The sequence below is a fragment of the Anser brachyrhynchus genome, assembly GCF_964034855.1.
Source record: "Anser brachyrhynchus genome assembly, chromosome: 14".
NCBI lineage: Eukaryota > Metazoa > Chordata > Aves > Anseriformes > Anatidae > Anser > Anser brachyrhynchus.
In genome coordinates this window covers 13,344,291-13,363,425 of record NC_137709.1, presented here as the reverse complement: position 1 = coordinate 13,363,425, position 19,135 = coordinate 13,344,291, and the positions used below count along the sequence as shown (strand labels likewise).

The following is a 19,135-nucleotide window of genomic DNA, read 5'->3' as shown; positions in this document are numbered from 1 at the left end:
GGGCTTTGGAGCTAGTGACAGGGACACATCACCACCTACAATTTGACTGGCAGCCCGCTCGACCTGCCCTGGTGAACCGAAGGCGCTTTAGCAGCCGCTCCTGTTCCTGGCAGGTTTGGTGACAGTGGCTTTTCTCTGTACTGGGTCATTGGGTCTGTACCTCTTTGTCTGAACAGCAGCAAAAGAATACATTGTCATGGGAACAAACAGGTATTTTTAGTTTTCTGCAGGGCTTCTGCCGGCGGTGTCAGATGGGGTTTCGGAGGGACACTATAATTATTCAGCAGCACGTTACCTGGACGGAGAGCTTGCCATTGATGTGTGGGGTAAAACACTTCCAGGTCCTCAGGATCAGCATCATCGTCTGCTATTGGCTCTTTCCCGCTGTCATCTTTTATGTCGCTCTCTTCTATTTTTGTAAGGGCAAATTCCTTTTGGACAGAAGAGATTCAGCTCATTAGCAATCGCATCTGGGTAATTTAGTGCCGGCTGAGAATACAAAATTTTTCCCTCACCAGCAGATTTTTTTTTTTTGACATCCGAGATTCTTTCCACATGGTTAAATTTAGATTTAGAGTATATTAAAGGTTAAACATGCATAACTAGCATGACATTTGTGCTGAACAAAGCAACACAGCTTATTTCCTATTCCAGTGCAGGCTGCAGGCTTAACACAAGCTTTTGCAGAGCCTCACCTATCTTAGAGTCAGAGCAAGGAGCCCTGACTGTTACTAGGGTTGTGTAACATTCCAAGACCCTGTTTTCCCTTGCCTAAAAATATGTCAAACTTTTAACTTTTTCAGCTGAAATTTTCCATGCCAGTAGAACGCCTCAAGCATTGTTTTTTTTTGTTGATTTTTTCTTCTTCTTCTTAAATGCATTTATTTCAGGCTTGGAGAAGATTTCAGCTAAAATAGTCCAGCTATTTCCAAAATAGGACAGAGGGAAAGCACACCCGATTGCCCGCACGATAAAAACGCGAGCATCCTCTCCTTCATGCGTGCCAGTGCCCTACAAGTCCTCTGAAACCAGGAGGCAGTGATCTCCTCACCACTTAGCTTGCAGCTGGTGCACGCGAACGCAGAGGTGCAGTAGAACAGTTAGCACGGGTGGCATGGCATTGCACAAAGGGAAAAGCAGGGATGAAAAGCAGGAAAAAAAAATGCTTGCCCCTAGGGAAACCTCACTGTTCACCGGAAAGCCTCCCTAGGGAGCTGGTGGGAATCAATGAAAACTTCAACGGACAAAATTATTAGGAGCGCATAGTAAGTAACAGGCTCGTACTATCTCATAGCAGGCTGTTAAGTGCTCGGGAAGCAGGGCTTTGCTATTCTGGTTTTCACAGGAACAGATAAGGCAGCCCAGGCTAATCATCCAGATAGCTCCGTCTCTGTTGCGGGGAGCATTATCAGCTTCTGATATTGCCAAGAACGACACCACTGAATAATTTCCCCAAAACAGCCTACAGGGAAAGATGATTCCTAATTGTTGGCAATTAGAATAAGAGTTGCAGCTCACTTCATGAAGTGTGATATCAATCCTCAGAATATTTCCATAGGGGGGAAAAAAAGAAGTCAATTAAGAGGTTAACTGGAAATTTCAGGCCATGCTCTGCCTTCACTTCTTCCACTTCTTGGAAGAAATGTGTGCATATTTACTGGCAGAATCTGGATGCTTTGCATATAAATATCTATTATCCAGTCTAGGAGAGTGTTTCTGAGCAGGAGAAACATCAGCCGGAGCAAAACACATACAATTAGCCGTGACAGTGGTAACACATTAAGATGGTTGACAAATCTATACAATGTTTTTATTCTGTCAAAAGGGATTGAAATTTCAGAAATACCCTGGAAAAGCAGAGCTTAACTCCTACTTTCTCTTAGTGCATTAGAGGCTCGAAATTGTTAAAATTATGACAAATGGTTAAAGCTCAGTAACAATCATAAACATAAAAAGCCAGGTTCTACTGATGAAAATCAATGTTAACATTTTCTGAGCCGAGACTCAACAAGACTAAAATAAATGAGTGAGGGCAGTTATTACTTAGCTTATTCGTGCTGCTATATTATCATCCAAGAGGGACTTAATGATACCGTCCATTGTAAATTTACCAACAGGCCTCCAACTGTTGTATCTGTTAAAACACTTAATGGAGATAGCTGATGTTTACAGCCTCTGCTCAAGGGAAGAGCTGTGGTCTAAACGCCTGTACGGGTACAAGGATGTGACTTGGCTCATTTAAATGTTACTGCCGCCGCTTGGCCCACGCCTGCTTTGCAGTACCCTGTTGTCATTAGCACTTCCCGAGTGGTGACAAAAGGCAACACCACACAAGCAATTCTTCATTTATGCAGAGCGACACATTGCATCAGTAAGTAGAATCTTTTTTGGTTTGTTTTCACAATTAAAACAGTAAAAGGAAAGACGTTTTCTAAAGATCAATGGAAATTTCCTTAAAGGCAGAACTCCTCCTTTCTCCATCAGCCTGAAATCCACTACACTAAGCTGAGAAACCTCAGCAGGGACAGCTGAGACAACCCGCAGCCTGTTTTCAGCGACGTGGCCACCACAGAGCCAATGTAGAAGGCGTGCAGGAAAAGGTGATCTGGGAGTGAACTGCCCACTGAATTCATCAGACTCCTGATCTTCCAGGTCAGGCTGCCTGCCAAGTCGGGCAGGTAGCGCTGGGCGGCTGGCCCAGCACTTGTTCTCCAGCCTTCTCCCCGCACTTGAGATGCCTGTGCTCCATCTCCAGCCTCCTCCCTGCCCTCCCTGGAATTATGACAAATTCCCACATCTGTACATGACTGCACATGGCTCCTGGGCACTGGCCTATAGAGCTTAGGGTGTCTGTCCTGCAAGCTCCTCGAGGAAGCTTTCCAGATGTGATCTTGCAGGGCCGGGCACCTGGGGCTCGGAAGCAGAATCCAACGTGGCGTAATTCTGCACAGCTGTAAGGGCAAAGGGCAGACAGCTTCCCCCCACCTCAGCTGCAGCTTCCAAATAACACTGCAAGTAGCAAAATCCGAGTGAGACACAAGGACCCGAGAGGGTGCTCTTCTAAACCTGACTCACTCGCAGTGACTCAACAGAGACACAGCGAGAAGCACAATCGAGGCCATCTCCTCTTGCCACTAGACCTCATAATTAGCTTTGGCTCTTGACACAGGGGATGTATGACAGCTCCAAACAGAAAGAGGGCCACCCAGCAAACGAGAGCTGCCTGGGTCATATTGTTCCCTTTATAAAACCTTTTGACTGAGTGTTTTCTGGATTTCCTGGGGTTGAGGCAAACAGCCTTAAGAAAGAAGCCCTTCTGAAATTGTGTTATTGAAGATCGACTGTTGAGGAAGGAAGAGGGGATTGACCAGCTGCTGCAACATCCTGTGTGGCGTTACAGCTGGACCAGGGCGCTGTCACCCCACCGGAGAGGCAACAACCCTGAACAACCCTTTGCAGACCAGAGCAGTGACACTTACGGCAACTCTCTCGCTTAGGCTTGTCCGGGAGCACACCACAGAAACCAGCAAGACCAGCAGGCTGACCTTGGCAGCAGTGGGGGAGTGACCAGCCCAGTGAGACATTGCCACCAGCCTGCAAAGCAAAGGAGAACGAAACCAAGAATATTTTAGTACAAATTTTCACACCTTTCAGCAGTCTTTATACAACATTTTTCAGCACAGCATAGGTTTAGGGGTGTGAGACAGCAAACCGCAGAACACCTATAGGTGTTAGTTCACAGGTCTCCTCGGGGGGGCACAACTATAGCAAGAGGTGCCAAATTTACTGCTAATAGAGTTTATAACAGGTAATGACAAAGTAGTCTATACTGACCCTGCAGGTGTTTATACGTCTCCTGGAAAAAGTGAAGAGACCAGCAACTCTTGTTTAAAACTCTTGTGTTACTTGCATGGATAATAACTTCAGGGAAAAACAAAATTCAGTTGTTATCCTGCCACAGTTTTCCATGCGTGTGCCTCATTTAAAGCACGAAAAATAGCTGCATTAATTCAAATTAAACAGAACCATAAACCATCAAACTATCAGGCATTTATCTAAATGCTCTGCTGGAGGAAAACACCATTTTGCAGAGGTGAACAAGATTTACTCAGCAGCTCTGCAGCACGAGCCTTCCCCCGCTTGCTCCGAGCGCTGGCCGGCTCTAACCAGCGGGCAGAGGAGCACGGCGCGGTCCCCGGTACCCCCGAAAACATGTTGGAAATACACGGAGGGGAGGAAAAAGGAAGGAAAGGCCCTGCTCCTGCGGCCACCTTAGGAGGGAGCTGGGGGTGTATTTACCCGCTCCGTGTGTAACCCTGCCCGTGCTGACCCCAGCACGAGGCTCGCAGCCATCGGCGGCGTTCGGCTCGCTTTTACTCGCGCCGGGGTAGGAGCCGAGCTGCCTGCCAGCACACAGGCTGGAGAAGTATTTCCTTTGATTGGCTCTAAATTTACACGCTGCTAAATTAAACTAAATGAGGTCTTTTGAAAGAAGATGGGACTGATTAGTTCCGTTCAAACACTCCTTCATTACTCATCCCTCCATCAAGTCTGCTCCTACTCCTATCCAGGTTTTAAAGAATTTCCTCCCATACACGCCGACTCCCAGATATCTTCCTTCCCCTGTTGTCCATCAGGACGGCACATCACATCGCAGGCTTTTTCCTTCCTCCATGCATCCAACCGCCTTCTACTTCCACACAACAGAAAACGTGCTGTAAGTGGAACTGTCACGATATTTGCTGCCAAATCCATCAGTCTTTTCTTCGGCCAAGCCTCCCTGGGGCCAGAAGGGCCTTAGCCTGAACCGCACCTGCGAGACGCCGGCCCCGTGAAAGCTCCTGCGACGGCAGCCAGGATCCCAAACAGGCCCCTGGGCTCATCCTCTACCTCCGGGCAGCAAGCTCTGGTTCCCGCTGGTGGCACTGCTGTCTCCGGAGCAGAGCTGACAAAGCCCTGCACCAACAGCTCCGCAGGGTCAGCCCCAAGGTCCCCCAGCCCAGCGCCGCCTCACCGCTGACCAGAGGGGAGAAAGCCCGGTCCCGCCTGAGAGCCAGCGGGCAGAGCGCGATGAGCGCGGAGGAGCCCATCCCCTGCCCTCTCCCAAAGCTCAGGGCAAGCAGAAGAGGCTCAGCAGCGACACCACCCCGACACCAACACCATCACCTGCACAGCTGCGCCGCAGCACCCGGCCCGCTGCAGGCAGGAACCGAGGACCCCGGGGGATCGCAGCTGCACCCAAAGCCAGCTCCTGCCTGCAAAGAGCCTCTCCTCCCCCGAAAGGACCTCAGGAACAAGGAGGGCATGGAGTCGTCTCCTTCCCCCCTTTACTATCTTTTCTCCTCGCTCCATTACGTTATTTCTTCCCTCTTCTTGTTTTTTTGTTTTTTTTTTTCTTTTGCCAAAAATAGCAGGGAATTTAAAAAGGCAGAACCCCGCATCGCACCGGTCAGCAGCGGGCATTGAGACAAAGCAGGGGAGTGAGGCAAGCACGCGGCAGTACAGCTGGTGCGCTTCTGCGGCTCCCTAAATTCCTGACCCCAGGTGTCTCTGAACAGCAGTTTCTATCTCAGACCTCAACAGCCCTCAATGGAACTTTTTTAATCCCCCCCACGAATGAGTATAATTGCTTTTTAGGTGGATCCTGGGCCTCCTTCGATGTCCTTGTTTCTGAAGAGGCAACAAAGCAGCCGCAGGAAGGACCCCCAGGCCCCTTCTTAGGCTACAGAGCAGAAGAGCAGCTCTCCATTTTGGATGACAGGCAAGGACAACCTGTAGCCGAAGTCCCCATTTCTCACTGAGGACACCGCCAAACACAAGGCTACAGGCTGAGACCCAGGCTCCTGAGCTGGAAACCCCAGATCCGTACCCGTGGGCTCAAACTCCGTCTGCTCCCAGCAGGTCTGCGAGCCCTTCTGGCTATCGCCGGCCCCGACCTCTAACACGGACTGACCAAGACAAACTGTCCCCCCTCAGCTCGTCTCGGAAGAAACAACTTATTTTTACACAGGCAAGAGGTTGTTCTCTTTTAGCCAAAATAAGAGGCAAAACTGGGATAGTGAAAAATAGACATATCCCCAAAACTTTACCTGCAAGTCTGGAAACAAGAAGAGAAAAGAAGAAAAAGAAATTCAACAAAGCAGTGGCTGAAAGAAAGCGCACACTCCCGTAAAAATAGAGCTCACGTGTACCGAGGAGGCTGGTAGCAAGTGACAGCACAGCCTCTTTAAAGCCTACAACCTCATGCCTGCCTGGAACATGACATCTGCACAACAATTAGCAGTTTGCCTGGGTCCCAGGTAGGCAGGAGGAGCTAACATGTGAAACACGGGGGTTTGAAGCTCCTGGAGAGAAGCCCGTGCAGGCTGACATCTCGTTACAAGACAGACGCACGCAGACGGTGCGAGAGGACTTCCAAAGGGAGCACTGCGATCACACAAAGCAGGTTTGGAAGCGCCCCTGCAGGGTGTAAAGCAGCAGGAACGGTAACCGTGACCCCACCTGCACGGGGAGCGCTCGCGCTGATGTGAGGACGTCGATTTGGGGTCACAGCACCCACGCCCGGCTGCAGCCAGTCGGCACCACAGCCTCCGCAGCACGGCCAGCAACGCACATTCCCCTTGCGCGGAGCTGGGCGGGTTTTTTTCCAATCCTCCTCTTTTTGTCCAAGAAAGCCAGGTAATTGCGGGAGCGCAAAGTGTCAGGCTCAAAGAAGCCTCAGCTCCTGGCAGCAGGCCCCCACCAAAGCGGCGATGCCCTCGTGCCGTGGCTCTGCTGTGCCCCGTGGCTTCAAAAGCCCCTCGCAGCAGCGGCTGCAGAAACCTCAGCACCCCCGCGCCGCTCCCTGTTAGCAAAGACATTTTCCCGATTTCGCTAGCTGCACATCAGTAAGTGCTGCACAGCCCCGCGAATGCAGCTGCTGTAGTTGTAGGTGACAGTTCAAAGGAGTCGGTACCAGGACCATATTTCATTAATGCCTTCTGCTGCTGGGAACGCACCGCTCTTTCATGTCCTAACTCAAAGCGTGCACTGCGCACACGGTGTCACTCCAATAAATCTACCCGAAGCCTCATCTGAATTCTGATCAGCTGCTTCGTAAGAGCACACAAACATCCCAGCGAGCTCCCCAGCCCTCGCCATGCTCTGCTTTATGGCCAAGAGGAAGCAATAACAATAAGCTAATCCTCGTTCTCATCTAGGGATCAAGGGAGCAGCGTGGGAATTGTAAGCCCTGCAAAATTGCCTGAAAATTTACTAGTTAGGCACAGTACCCACGCAGCCAGCCTTCGCTGAGACGGCCGATGAGGACGAAAGCACCGATAGCACTTTGTGTGCCTATGAGCAGAAATTATTCATAAGGCTTCCCTTGCTGAGCATAAGGCAGCACTGGAGAGCCACCAGACGATGAAAGGCATTGACGAACACACCCCAAGCAGGCTTCAGCTGAACTGGTGACACGAAGACCTCCGAGCACTCACAGCCTCTTTGGTTCAAGCCAGTTTGACTGCCAGGAACAGTTAAGAAAATTGTTTTAAAGATCGCTGTGTGACTGGGGATGTCTGGCTGCAGACGTGCACACAGGACAGCAGATGCTCCAGTCAGTGTCAAGGCAGAGGATCCCGCCGCAAACACCACGCCATGTCAGCAGGGCTGGCACCCGGAGGCGAGGGCAGCGTGACATGCTACGTGATGTGGAACACAGCCGAGAAGGAGAGACCGGGAGGTACGTTCTGCCAGCATCGTGCGTGTGTCGAGACGCTCCTTTCCTCAGGGCTGCCATGGGACAGCAGCCCAACAGGACTCTCCCGTGACAACTCGCACAAAGAAACCTGTGATTTATCACCCGGCGCTCCTTGGAACTACCAGAGGACTACTCACAGGTGACGCCGTTGTGCTGACCTACTCAGTCGCTCGTGAACGGTGTAGACGAGGTCCTCCTCGGGGTACGGCCGGAGGATCCAGCAGCCAGCAGCCCGCCACCCACAGACCCGCAGCCTCCCAGGAACCCGCAGCTCTCTTGCGGCAGTCGGCCGGGCGGGCGCCCCAAAGCAGCGAGCCTGGCACAGCAGCTGCCCGCCTCCAGCTCGGGGTAGCTGCCGTGGGCTGGGCCAGGGGTGCTGCCCACTGAAGGAGAGGTCCCACGTGGTGCAGGAGGATAAGAGAGGCCGCAATCTTCCCCGACCCATCAGCGGGTGACATTAATCACTGAAGGTGCCATCCCTTGTCAATTTGACAGGCGTGCTCAAGCCCCTGCTTTAATATGCTTTAGTAAATCGCTTACTTTTTGTTTAGTACACTCATGTTTCAACTGTTTGCATTTGGCTTAGTACGCTTATGTTTAAAGCATTCGTGTTTCGCTCTGAAACAGGAGTTTGGGTCGTTAAGGCTCACTGCTGCTGTAAAATCTCTAACTGGGCACTCGGTTTGCTGCCCAGCACCCAAAGACCCCTGTTGGCCTTGTTCCCCTTCCTTACAGTCGGGCCTGCACAGCCCTCTGACACCAACCGGAGGAGCGGGGCAGTTCTGCAGATCCAACCATCCTCTCATAACCGAGCTAAGACAAAGCAGCCTGGAAATGTTTTGGTGGCCACAGACCCGTGCATGCGCTTAGCGGATCCCAGGCCCGAAGACCCACCTCAGCTCCCCGTGCCCGGCAATTGCATGGACACGGCACTGTGGCTTCTGGCACTAAGCGCGGGATTTCTTGGATCTCATTTGGAGACGGGAGCCCCAAGGAGACAACTTGCCTGTATTAAAAGCCCAACGGCTCTCCTAAGAAAGCAAAAGTCTTTCCGGACGTGCCTACCTGGGGATGGCTACCCGCCCAGGTGGTCAGACAGGCTCACCTGTTGACTTTGGTCAAGAAGCCAGGGCCAATAACCTGGCGTCCACAGCAAACCTGCCCAGGGGACTGTCTGCAAGAGCTGGCTTCGCTAGGGCAGCGGAGATATTACAAGGGTCTCAGTAAGGCCAGAAAATTTGCTCCTTTTAGCTGGTAAAAACAACAGAGCCCCACTGCCGAGAGCCACCAGCCCTGCCAGAGGGCCAACCTCGGCACAAAGCCTCGGGTGAAAGAGGACAGTGGGCACAGCCTGTCTGCAAAGCACCTCGTACCGCGCCAGATTGCAGCAGGGAGGGCACGCAACTGCGCTACAAACCATCCTGTTGATATTGCTTAGAAAATTACTTCTAAAACATTTATTCTTCTTGCTTGCTCCTCATCATTTACTCCTACCAGGACTGTGCTGTGGTGTGTTGAAAGCACTCCTACGCAAGGAAGAAGTAGTGGGAACACCTTCCCAGATCTGCTGCCTACAGAGAACCCACACAGCGAGGCAGCCACGCTTCTACGTTTACACCAATAAATAGCAGCAGGAACTCTGCTGCTCAGGCACAGATTGCCCTGAGCCAGCAGGTCCTGCCCTGACCTTCAGCAGAAGGTCTGAACTTGGACCACGGCACAGAGAGAAATTTTGAGTCCCAAAGGCCAAAAGTGAGCCAACAAATGAGGCATGCGGTCACTTGGGTACGCAGCTTTCTCTCCCTCGTAGGGGAGCTCACGTCCCAGGCACTCGGCTGAGCCCCTGACTTGGGCAGATGATGGCAGGGCAGCCCAGAGGGGCCGGGGGCTGCGACGAGCCCCGTGCCACGCCGTGCCCCGCGGAGGGACGGCTGCTGCTGGCGCCCCACGGCTCGCCCCACGCGGTCCCACGAGTGAAGCCGTGCAGGGAGGACAAGGGCCAGCACAACACGAACACGTGCGGGCACAGCCTGGCACCTCCCGCTGTGCCATGCAGTTTTTACAGCCACTATTAACAAAACACAACAAAAAATACGAATAACACTTACCAGCTACCTGCTCAGCCTAACCTTAGGTGATGCCACCTAACGCTGCACTGCCCTGAGAGCAGAGAGGGGATTTCTCCAGCGCAGGAGACACCAGGCTCAAATCCTCCTGTCCCACGACTGCCTGGGATGACCAAGATGGCAAGAGAAATCTCCTATTTGCCTGTTGTAAGAATTGTTCCCCCTGTGCTGCACTCCTGGGGGACAAACTCCCTTCAACACCTCTCTGCTCCGCTGCACCCAGCCCAGGCTTCTCCACTGCACAGAAAGCCTCCTCGCTATTTCATTTCTCCTCCAAGTCCTCACGCTTCCTCCTGCTGCTGCTATTTTTCCTCCCGTTGTGCTGTACCCACAGATATTGCCCTGTCTACCCAACCACAGCACCCGGAGCCAGCGCGCCTCGGCACGGGCCAGGCTGCTCCTGGCGCTGCTGAAGACGACGGGGGGAGCGCGGGGGGAGCGGGGGATGCCGCCGCCCTTCTCCCTCCTTTGGGTATTCCCAGCAGACACATCAGCAGCACCGACAGTCCTAACCAGGCCTGCGGAGCATTATTCAAAGCCTAATTAGTCACTTAAATAACACTGTTTATACAAACAACCGCATGCCGTTTAACATCGAACATCACTTAGTCTATTAATTAATTTTACTTCCTAAATTCCTTCAGAAACTTCAGCGTTTGTGGAAAATGCTGCTCTCCAGAGGGCGAGAGTGCAGCTTTCTTCTCTGGATGCCTGAAGTCTGAGCAGGGCTGCCGGCATCCCTGCGCCCGGCCCGCAGCTCCCTGGCGGCGATGACAGAGGGGCTCCTGCTCGCCTCTGGGTGCGGCACGCAGAGCCAGAGGCCGGGATTTGTCACCTCTTATTGACAAGCAATGCTTTCACCCCAGCGGGACAGCTCTACGCCTGCCTGCACACGCACGCGAGGGCCTCGCTCGGCAGAGCGCCGGGGCTAACGGCTGCAGGAGCTCAGATTTACGACGTCCGATGTGCCTGGAGAGGGAGGCGCACGGGGACCTTGGGGACAAACGCCTTGCTGAAGACGAACACGGGAGCAGCTCTCACTGCCAAAACCCTCTCCAAAACCTCAGCCACACCGAAGGGCATTGCTCTGCCTCACCCCCTCCCCGTCCTCCCAAACCCACCGCCTCTCCTCCTGCCCGCGCCTCTTCCCTTCTCCTGCTCCTCGCTGCAGCCCCCACGCACGGTTGGATACCAAGCGCTAGTTCCCCCCTAGCTGCACCTATCGCTTCCATCAGCCCCTGGGCGTCTCGGCTTGGACTAACCTGGGAATCTGCCAGCATGCAGCAGATTTTTGTCACCCTCTCCCCCAAAGGGGCAACGAGCTTGGAGAACTGGGTCCCTTTAACACCAAGGAAACCACACAGAGCAGCTGCCAGGGCGCAGGCAACCCCAGCCCCTCTGGGAACAGCCTTTTGCACTTCCCAAGTTGTTGCTGCTCACCTGTGGCTCTCGTATTGAGTAAAAACCTCCTTCCCCTCTTCAGCTGTCGGCTTCCCCTTAAAGAGACTCAGTCAAGATGTTAAAAAAATTAACAGGAATATCATCGGTGTCTGTGCCAGCCTGCACAGCGATGTGCTACAGCCCCCGCACCAGCGCACGCACGGCTGCCCTGCACACCCCGCTCACTGCGCCGCTGTACGACCAGTCCAGGAGCAACTCTCGTGATTCCCACGCTGCTAGCAAGGCATTTCCCACCAAGGTTAAAAAACACCTCGTGCTCCCCAAGCACGGGAGCTCCCACCCTCTGAAGCCAAAGCAGGAAAACGGGCAGCCAGCAGCAGGCAGCGTGCGGTAAGCAATTTTTTCTGAAGGAAATTTAAAATAGCAAAGAGCTCCAAAGACTGCAAGTGCAGAACTAACGGCACAGAGAGGAGAAGCTAAAAGAGAAGATAATTCCTCCCCTCTCCTGTACTTCATCATCTGCCTCCTCTACTTTGGGGGATGGTTTTTCGCCTTTCTGCTTGTGAGATGCTTACAGACAGGTGCTGACACCACACCTAGGATCAAGATGCCCCGTTCTTCATTTGTCCTTGGGCACTGTTTCAAGCGTAATAAAAATCAGGGAAGAAGCAAGAGAACTGCCTGCACAGAAAGCACCACCAACTGCACAGAGTCCACAACTTAAAAATACTTTCCCCCTCTAATCTCTTGTCAGATAGAGCTATTTTAGGTGTTTCTTATAGCAGTGCACGGGAAAAAAAAAAAGATGGAAATATGACAGTGCAGCATCCTTTTAATTATAGCTATCACTGCCTCACAGCTGTCACAGCCCGTTCAGCTCCGCTTTCAGGACACGCCTGGAGCGATCGCTGGGGTGCTGCGGGGCCCGGCGCACCCACGGGTGCTCTCGGGGCAGACACGGGCCCGAGCCCTCGGCACCCGGGAAGGTTGCACGGATCCCCCCGGGGCCTGGCTCCGCTGCCGGACAGCCCCGATCGCCCGCCCGGGCTGTGACCTCTGCGGGGCAGCCTCGCCTTGTGCCTCATCAGCCTCCGCCACGCGGAGCTTTGATCCGCCGAGTGACTCCGGGTTCGGAGACCTCCTCGCCTTTTGCTGCCCAGACATGAAGGACGCCGAGTTCGAGTTCCCGAGCATCTCCGCTTCAGACGGGCGGGCTTTGATGCCGCGCAGAGAGCCAGTCCCTGCGATCCTGCTGGTCTCTTCAAACAGCCGCAGAGCCGCCGCTTGTGATCTGTGCCACAGAGCCTTCTCCTTGGGGAAGGAAAGCCACGCCGGCGCTCATCTCCACCTTGTCACCGCAGAACAGGCTGCTCCGAGGCTTCAAAGAGCTGCTCAATCTTAAATCCTCGCGACACAGGGACAAATTAGGGAGTCTGCCTCTGCTCAGCTCAGCAATCCCAGCAGAGGTTACGAGATAGAGCCGTGCCGGGCGCCACGCTGAAGGGCTGAGGGCCCGTGTGGCTCCTCGCCACGGGGAAGGCGCCAGCACCACGCTGTGCAGCCCCGTGAGCTGCGAGTCCGGGACACGGGCATGCAGAACACAGGGTCACAGAGAGACCGGGTCCCCGCGCACGTCCCAGGGGACAGGAAGGGGAGGGAGAGCAGCCCCTGCCTCAGGCACCCACGGAGAACCGAGCAGGGGCACAGACACGGCCTTTGACCTCTCCACACACCCCAGTGTTATTTTTCTTTTCTTTGTTAAACCAAAGCGTGGGGGGCCGCTCAGAGTAAGCCCTCCACGCGGTAGGACTGCTCTGTGTCCACAGACTGCCGCCGAGCCCTGCAACTGCACCCGCTGCTCCTCAGAGCCACGGGGTTCAGCCACGAGCGGTGTCTCGGCTCCGGCCCCGCGTCCCCCAGCCTCGCTGAGCAGCCCCTTGTGAAGCCAGCGAGGGCTCTCGGCATCTCCCTGCGTGCTGTAAGAGATGGCAGCAGATTTGGGGGCATTAACACCCGTTAGGCTGTGGGAAAAGAGGCATGTGCAGCACCCTTCTCTCTGCTCTGACAGGGGAGAATCCTGAGCCACTTCCTCTCTGCTCTGGCAGTGCCACAGCCCCTTCTCGCTCTGTCAGGCGGGGACAGGGGAACCCCACTGCAGGACACGCTTGTACGGAGGGGGCTTCTCCCACGAAGGCCACAGGCTGCCCCTGTCCCCTCCGGCAGGCCGAGTTTTCACACGAGGGACAAATTATTCTCCAAAGCTTTTAGAGCAGCTGAAATTCTACATAAATTCTAAATAAGGCTGCCATTTGGATCAAGGCTGTTCCAATGACAGCCTCCACAGTGACTCCCAGTGACCACAGATGTCACACATCAAGACACGCTTTGGCACAGACCCTGAGCCAGGCAGCGAGAAATCTGGGTGCACCCAGAACCCGGCCGGCAGGGCTACGCACACCTACGGGGGTTTGCAGCAGCGGGGACAGACAGCACGGTTTTTGCGAGGCAAGGACCCTGCCATTTATGCAGTAAATAGTGCGGACGTTTAGTCTGCTATACAGGATGAAATAATAATTAAAGTGGCCTCCAGTCCCCAACTCTTTGAGTCTGTGCTCAAAGAGCAAAAAAGGATCAAAGCAAACAGCACTTCTACAAGAACCTCCGATTTGGCTTTTAGTCCCCAGACAAAAGAGGGCCAGCTGACGGACGCTTCCCTCATTGTCCTCCCTAATCCCTGTTTCAGAACAGCAGCTGGGCACTGCAGGCAAGGCACTTCAGGAGGCAAAGCGCTGCCTGAGCGGTTGAGCAGACCTGACCTCCAGCCTCCCACCTCACCCCCGTGCTCCCAGCGTGCCGTGACCACCCAGAGCCGTCCCGCCCGCCCTGCCACCTCCTGTCACCCGTGGGCCAGGAGCACGGAGCCAGCCCAGGCATCTGGCGGGCTCGGAGGGGCCAAGAACGTCCCAGCGGCGCTGGAGGAGCCGACACGCACGGCTTGGGGATGCTCTCACCCAGACCCGTTGCAGGCACGGCCGGCCCTCCTGGTAACCAAGCAGTCAGTCCCGTTCCAGCGGAGATTTACAGAGGGTTTTTTCTCTTGGAAGCAATAATAGATGGACAGCAAGGATGAGACAAAATTAATGAACATAGTAATTACTCCCAAAGATGCAAATAGGAGCGATTCCTCACCCTGAGACATGCCTGGAAAACAAGATTAAAATGCTTAGGGGACATATTCTGGAAACCAGAGGTAATAGAAGAGATAAAACGTATTTACAGCATCTCACAGGGGACGTGTACTTTTTAGGTAACACTACTAGATACTAAATTCTGCCGAGGACAGTAATATTCCACTCCTCACTGCAGAGTTAAAAGGGTGCCCAAAAGCAAAGCAACCCAACAGAGCGTCCTTCGTGGCAGCCAGAAAGGCAGGCTCTGCCCCGCACGCCGGAGCACAACGACAAACACAAAGAGCATCTTCAGCACATAAGCACCATTAATAATCTCTGCAAACAGCACAACTCAACCAGCAAAAAGGAGGCTGGGATGGGAGGTGGCCCACAAGAGCACTCCTCTGCTGGTGCTTTCGAGCAGGAGGAGGGCAGGCTCGCCGTGCCCAGCTTCCCCGGTGCCCGCAGAGCCAAGGCTGCCAGCTAGCAGCCCGCCTCGAGTACCCACCAGCAGAAACGATTTGTCATGTGTCAGCTCAAATCAACTCTTACGAGACCACTGTGCTCCCTGAAGCAGCAGGCTGCCAGACTGCAAAGGAAACTCCAAGAAACCTAGCTGGCTGGCGCCAGAGCCAGGCGACACGAAGAGCAGAGCACTCCTCACCTTTAACACGCCTCGGTCCTGGGCAGCACCTCCCGCGAGGCAGCCATCAGCAGCGTCCCTTACTAAAAAGGGCTTGGGCTTTCAGCTACTGCTCCAGGCTGCAGCTCCTCCGAGCCCAGAAGCTTCACGCTCCTCGCCCCGCGGCACAGCACCGTGCCCGCCCGAGGGAGCCACCACGAAGGCTGACGTTTGCAGACCTGCCCTGAGAGCACAAAGCGCTGCCAGCCTGCGGTGGGTCACCAGGATTGGAGCGAGCGCTGCTCCTCTCCCAGCCAGCCTCTCCCCCTCCTTCACCTCAGCTTCCTTCCTCCACCCCTCACTCATCCTCATCTCCTTCCCGTGTTTTCCTCCCTCCTACCCTTTACTTGCTCTCCCTGCAGCCACAGCACGAGGCCCCGCGAGCCTTACCGACACCTTTCCGAGGGGGTAACCTCGCAGTTACAAAGCCAGAACCTGGACCTGAAACCTTCCAAGCAAAAGCAGAGATTTCAGCTCTACTTCCCTGGCCAAACCTCAGCGTGAGCAGCACTGCCCTGCCCGCCCAGCTGCTCACAAAGGGCCGGCATCACCTCTGCTCCTGCCCTGCGGGGTTAGGGGGAGCTGCTAAACAAGGCAGCGGGCAGGAGCAGGCGCGGGGCTGGTTTGCTTGCGGGAGGCAGTGCCCACCAAGGCAACGTCAGCTCCACCAGGGCTGCGCTGGCAAAGCCCCCAGGCAGCTCGGAAAAGCCCAGGGGCCTCCTGTCAGCACAGGACAAGCCAGCTCCCTGAATAAAACACCTTTAAGGGAAAAAAAAAAGAAAAAAAAGCTGTTTCACTAGAATAAACACAACTGAGATGGAAATAAGAAGCAGAGTAAATAAGACGAGAATACTTGAAAGAATCAAACTACAAGTGAATTCACACGGACTGAATTAATGACATAAAAACCAGTCCTAGAACCCTTCTGGGTTCCCTCCCGAGCACCACCACAGCTCCCCGCGCCCTGCCCTCCCCTCAGCCCAGGCCCTCGCGGGCCCCATGCGCTGCACGCTCCTGCAAGAGCCACCGAAGGCCAGGCCCCGGCCCCCAGCGCTGGCCCTGCCGGGGGGATCAGCCCCACAGGTCTGCCCTTCGCTGGCACTGCCTGCAGCATTTTTGCCACCACCGTTGCACACTTAATTAGCGGGTGCCAAAATCAACGTGAGAGGTCTTCGCTGTTGCTCCCGGCTCAGCAGCTCCATCCCTGAGCTCTCCGAGGACAGCCTGGCGAGCTCCCACTTCAGCCATCGAACCGCTCGGGGTCCCAGGAGCGGCCTGGAAAGCCAAATCCCACCCCCCTGCCCCTGCAAACGCCAGGCTTGAGCACTCACAGCTCTGCGCAGAGGCAATCCCCAGCCCAGGACTCATCGACCGGCTCCAGGTATCCCAAATAGCAGCGGGCTTCAAGGGGTGTCACTCACCTGAGACGGACTGCAGCCAGGAAAAGCTCTCCTGCTGCATAAGATGAACACTGGCCCCAGAAAGGTTTGTCTGCAGGAGGCCTGAGGTTCTTGGATGGAAAGCTCTCTAATCTGCAAAGGAGGTTACCTCATATCAAAGTGAGGAGGAACAGGAGGAAGGCAGGGGATCTAAAGGAAGGAGGAGAGAAGTAGGAGACACTGCTGCCAGTCACCAAAAAGCAGCTGCCTGCCCCAAAACCCTGCAACAGAGCCCTGACTGACACTGCACACAAAGTCAGGAAAGGAAAAAAAAAAAAAAACAGCAAGCCTAAAGCAAAGAACGTGGGAAGTACAAGGCAGGCAGGCCTCAGCAGCCATTTTTTCCCAGAATTTATTGAAAGAGCATCTGATGCCTCCTGACAAGTCATATTTAGACACCATTTTGTCTGTACCAGGATTTCTCGCCAGCCACAGGGACTGGCATCAGCTGCACAGCTCTCTCTTGCCAGCCTGACTCGGACAGGATTGCTGTTTCCTACCAGCCACCCTCGTGCTGCTGGAGATGCACCTGCAGGCAGGCGAGGCTTCAGGCAGAAACCCTTACCTCGGCTCAAACTCCCATCTCTGAGCAGAGGACAGCAGGGCCTCCTCTGAAAAGTTTACTTATTTCCAGCTCTCTGACTTGAGCAGATTTCAGAGAGAAATCAAACGGCTGAGGAGCTCCAGGGCACCCGCACTGACTTCCTCAGCAAATTCCGATTGTGTTCTTAAACAATGGAGAATTTTCTGAACAATGAAGGGAACAAAAACCACGCTAGCCAACAGAAAACCAGCTAGGACTCAAAGATGCTCCAGCCAGCAAGCTCGCTCTCTCCTAAAGCGATGCTCTGCAAAATCCCAAACAAAGGAACTCATTTACAGCATCACCAGTGAATTTCTCTCCCCCCACAAAACTTGTAAAAGTGCCACCCTTGCGAGTGCCACTATGATTTCCGACAGCCTCCTGCTGCTGTTGAGCGGACTTTGCAAGCTTCCCTGCACACATTTTGAACTTGATTGCTCCACGCTCGTTGGAAGAAAAGGAAAGGAGCGCCCTGAAGCCACTGGCTTATTCCTGACCCCACCTGTACCCAGCCGGCTGCTTCCCACCGCAGGAACGAGAGCCTCGCGCCCGGCTCTTCAGCTGCTAACCCTGCCAAGGACACGTCTCCGCGAGCCATCACGCATTAAGCAATAACGCTGCTTTTAAAACCTTTTAAGACCAGAGGTTCCAGCAGAATCTAATTCACTCAAGGCTCCCGCTGGAAATTTTGCATAGTGTAACAGTTTATTTTGCGGGCAGGAGGAGATCAAGAAAATTAATTCCAACTACAAAGGAAGAACTCCCCCAGAAGTAGCTGCACTAAGGCTGCAGTTGTGAGCTGGCCAAGTACATTGCAGGGGTTACACATTTTCACCTTCACAATCTTAGAAAAGGAAACGGAGTGAATTTGGGCTGTATTGTCCACCATTTGTTATTGCCTATCTACTGATGCTTACTTGAAAAACAAAATTTAATTAAGCCCCACAGTGCTGCTTAGCCTGCCTTTGAAATATGCCCACATTAGCAGATCATTACAGTAACTGAAATACGGCTTCATATCGGATCCTTCAAACAGCATCCTAAAACATTTACAAATTACACAATCCTCTCGCAGAGAAATTGAGACAGAGTGTTTAGCAAGGGCAAAGAGATGTTTACAGATGAAAACTGAAATGAGAGGTGGAGGCGATGAGGCAGAGAGGTGCCGGAGGGCTCCTCCGCACCTTGTCGAGAAGGTTCTCCACATACCGGGCGCCACGCAAGGAAGCGCGTGCTGGCGCCCGGCGAGCAGGAAGGGCGGCCTCCCCGAGCCCCCGGGAGGCCAGCACGAGCTTGTTTGGGGTTTGGGGTGTGCCGGCACAGTCGGACGAGCCCAGAAGGTGCCTGTGCTCTTCTGTGTGCAGGAGAGATCCAGCACAAGAACTGCAAGGAGCAGAAGAGTCAGCAGTGGAAGAAGGACAACAGCAGAAGCAGTGGAAAGAGAAGGGTGTCCTCATGTCCTCCCCCAGCACCTGTCGCACACTCCCCACACAGGCTGATGCGCTTGAAGTCTGAGAGCCAAAAATGCATGGAAACAGCAGAAAAGCAAGAGAAGAGCAACTACAGAACACGTTTAACGTGGCTGGGAAGATCCAGCCCCGCACACTGGCTTAACACACGGTCCCTTACACCAAACCCTCTCCCACAAGGACAGCGGCGCAGCCAGCATTCCCCAGCAGGGCACCAGGGCGAGCTCCTGCCCGTGCCTTCCCGTCCTCAGCAGGCGCCCAGGGCCTGCTCCTTCTCCCATCCAGGTTTCCGGCGCCTACGGGAGGTGAATCCACACAGCCTCTGTCCCAGGGGAGGATGCCCGGGGCAAACCGGGAGGAACTCTGCTTCTCTGAGAGCTCCTTGGCGGCCTGAAACTGGCGAGTGCTGGAAAACACTGGGAGGGAGCGGGAAGAGTGAGAGAGAGGAAGGCAACGCAAGCACGTGCCTTTGTGTCCTTCGGAAGCCAGGCCAGAGGATTCAGACCTGCAAGGATAGGGAATCT

At 54.1% G+C, this 19,135-nt stretch overlaps 1 protein-coding gene across 7 annotated transcripts in view; it reads right to left on the bottom strand.

The window, feature by feature from the left end:
- Positions 1-19,135, bottom strand: part of SIL1 (SIL1 nucleotide exchange factor) — a 94,165-nt gene that overhangs the window by 67,176 nt on the left and 7,854 nt on the right. For 6 of the 7 annotated variants that reach the window (XM_080555313.1, XM_080555318.1, XM_080555312.1 and 3 more), the window contains 2 exons: positions 3,480-3,594; positions 296-431 (listed from right to left, as the gene is read on the bottom strand). In XM_080555313.1, the coding sequence (XP_080411439.1) occupies positions 296-431; positions 3,480-3,584 (241 nt within the window). In that variant the 5' untranslated portion in view covers positions 3,585-3,594. Of the gene's footprint in view, positions 1-295; positions 432-3,479; positions 3,595-11,307; positions 11,464-19,135 lie in introns of those variants that run through there. The other variant, XM_080555315.1, reaches the window with a different exon arrangement.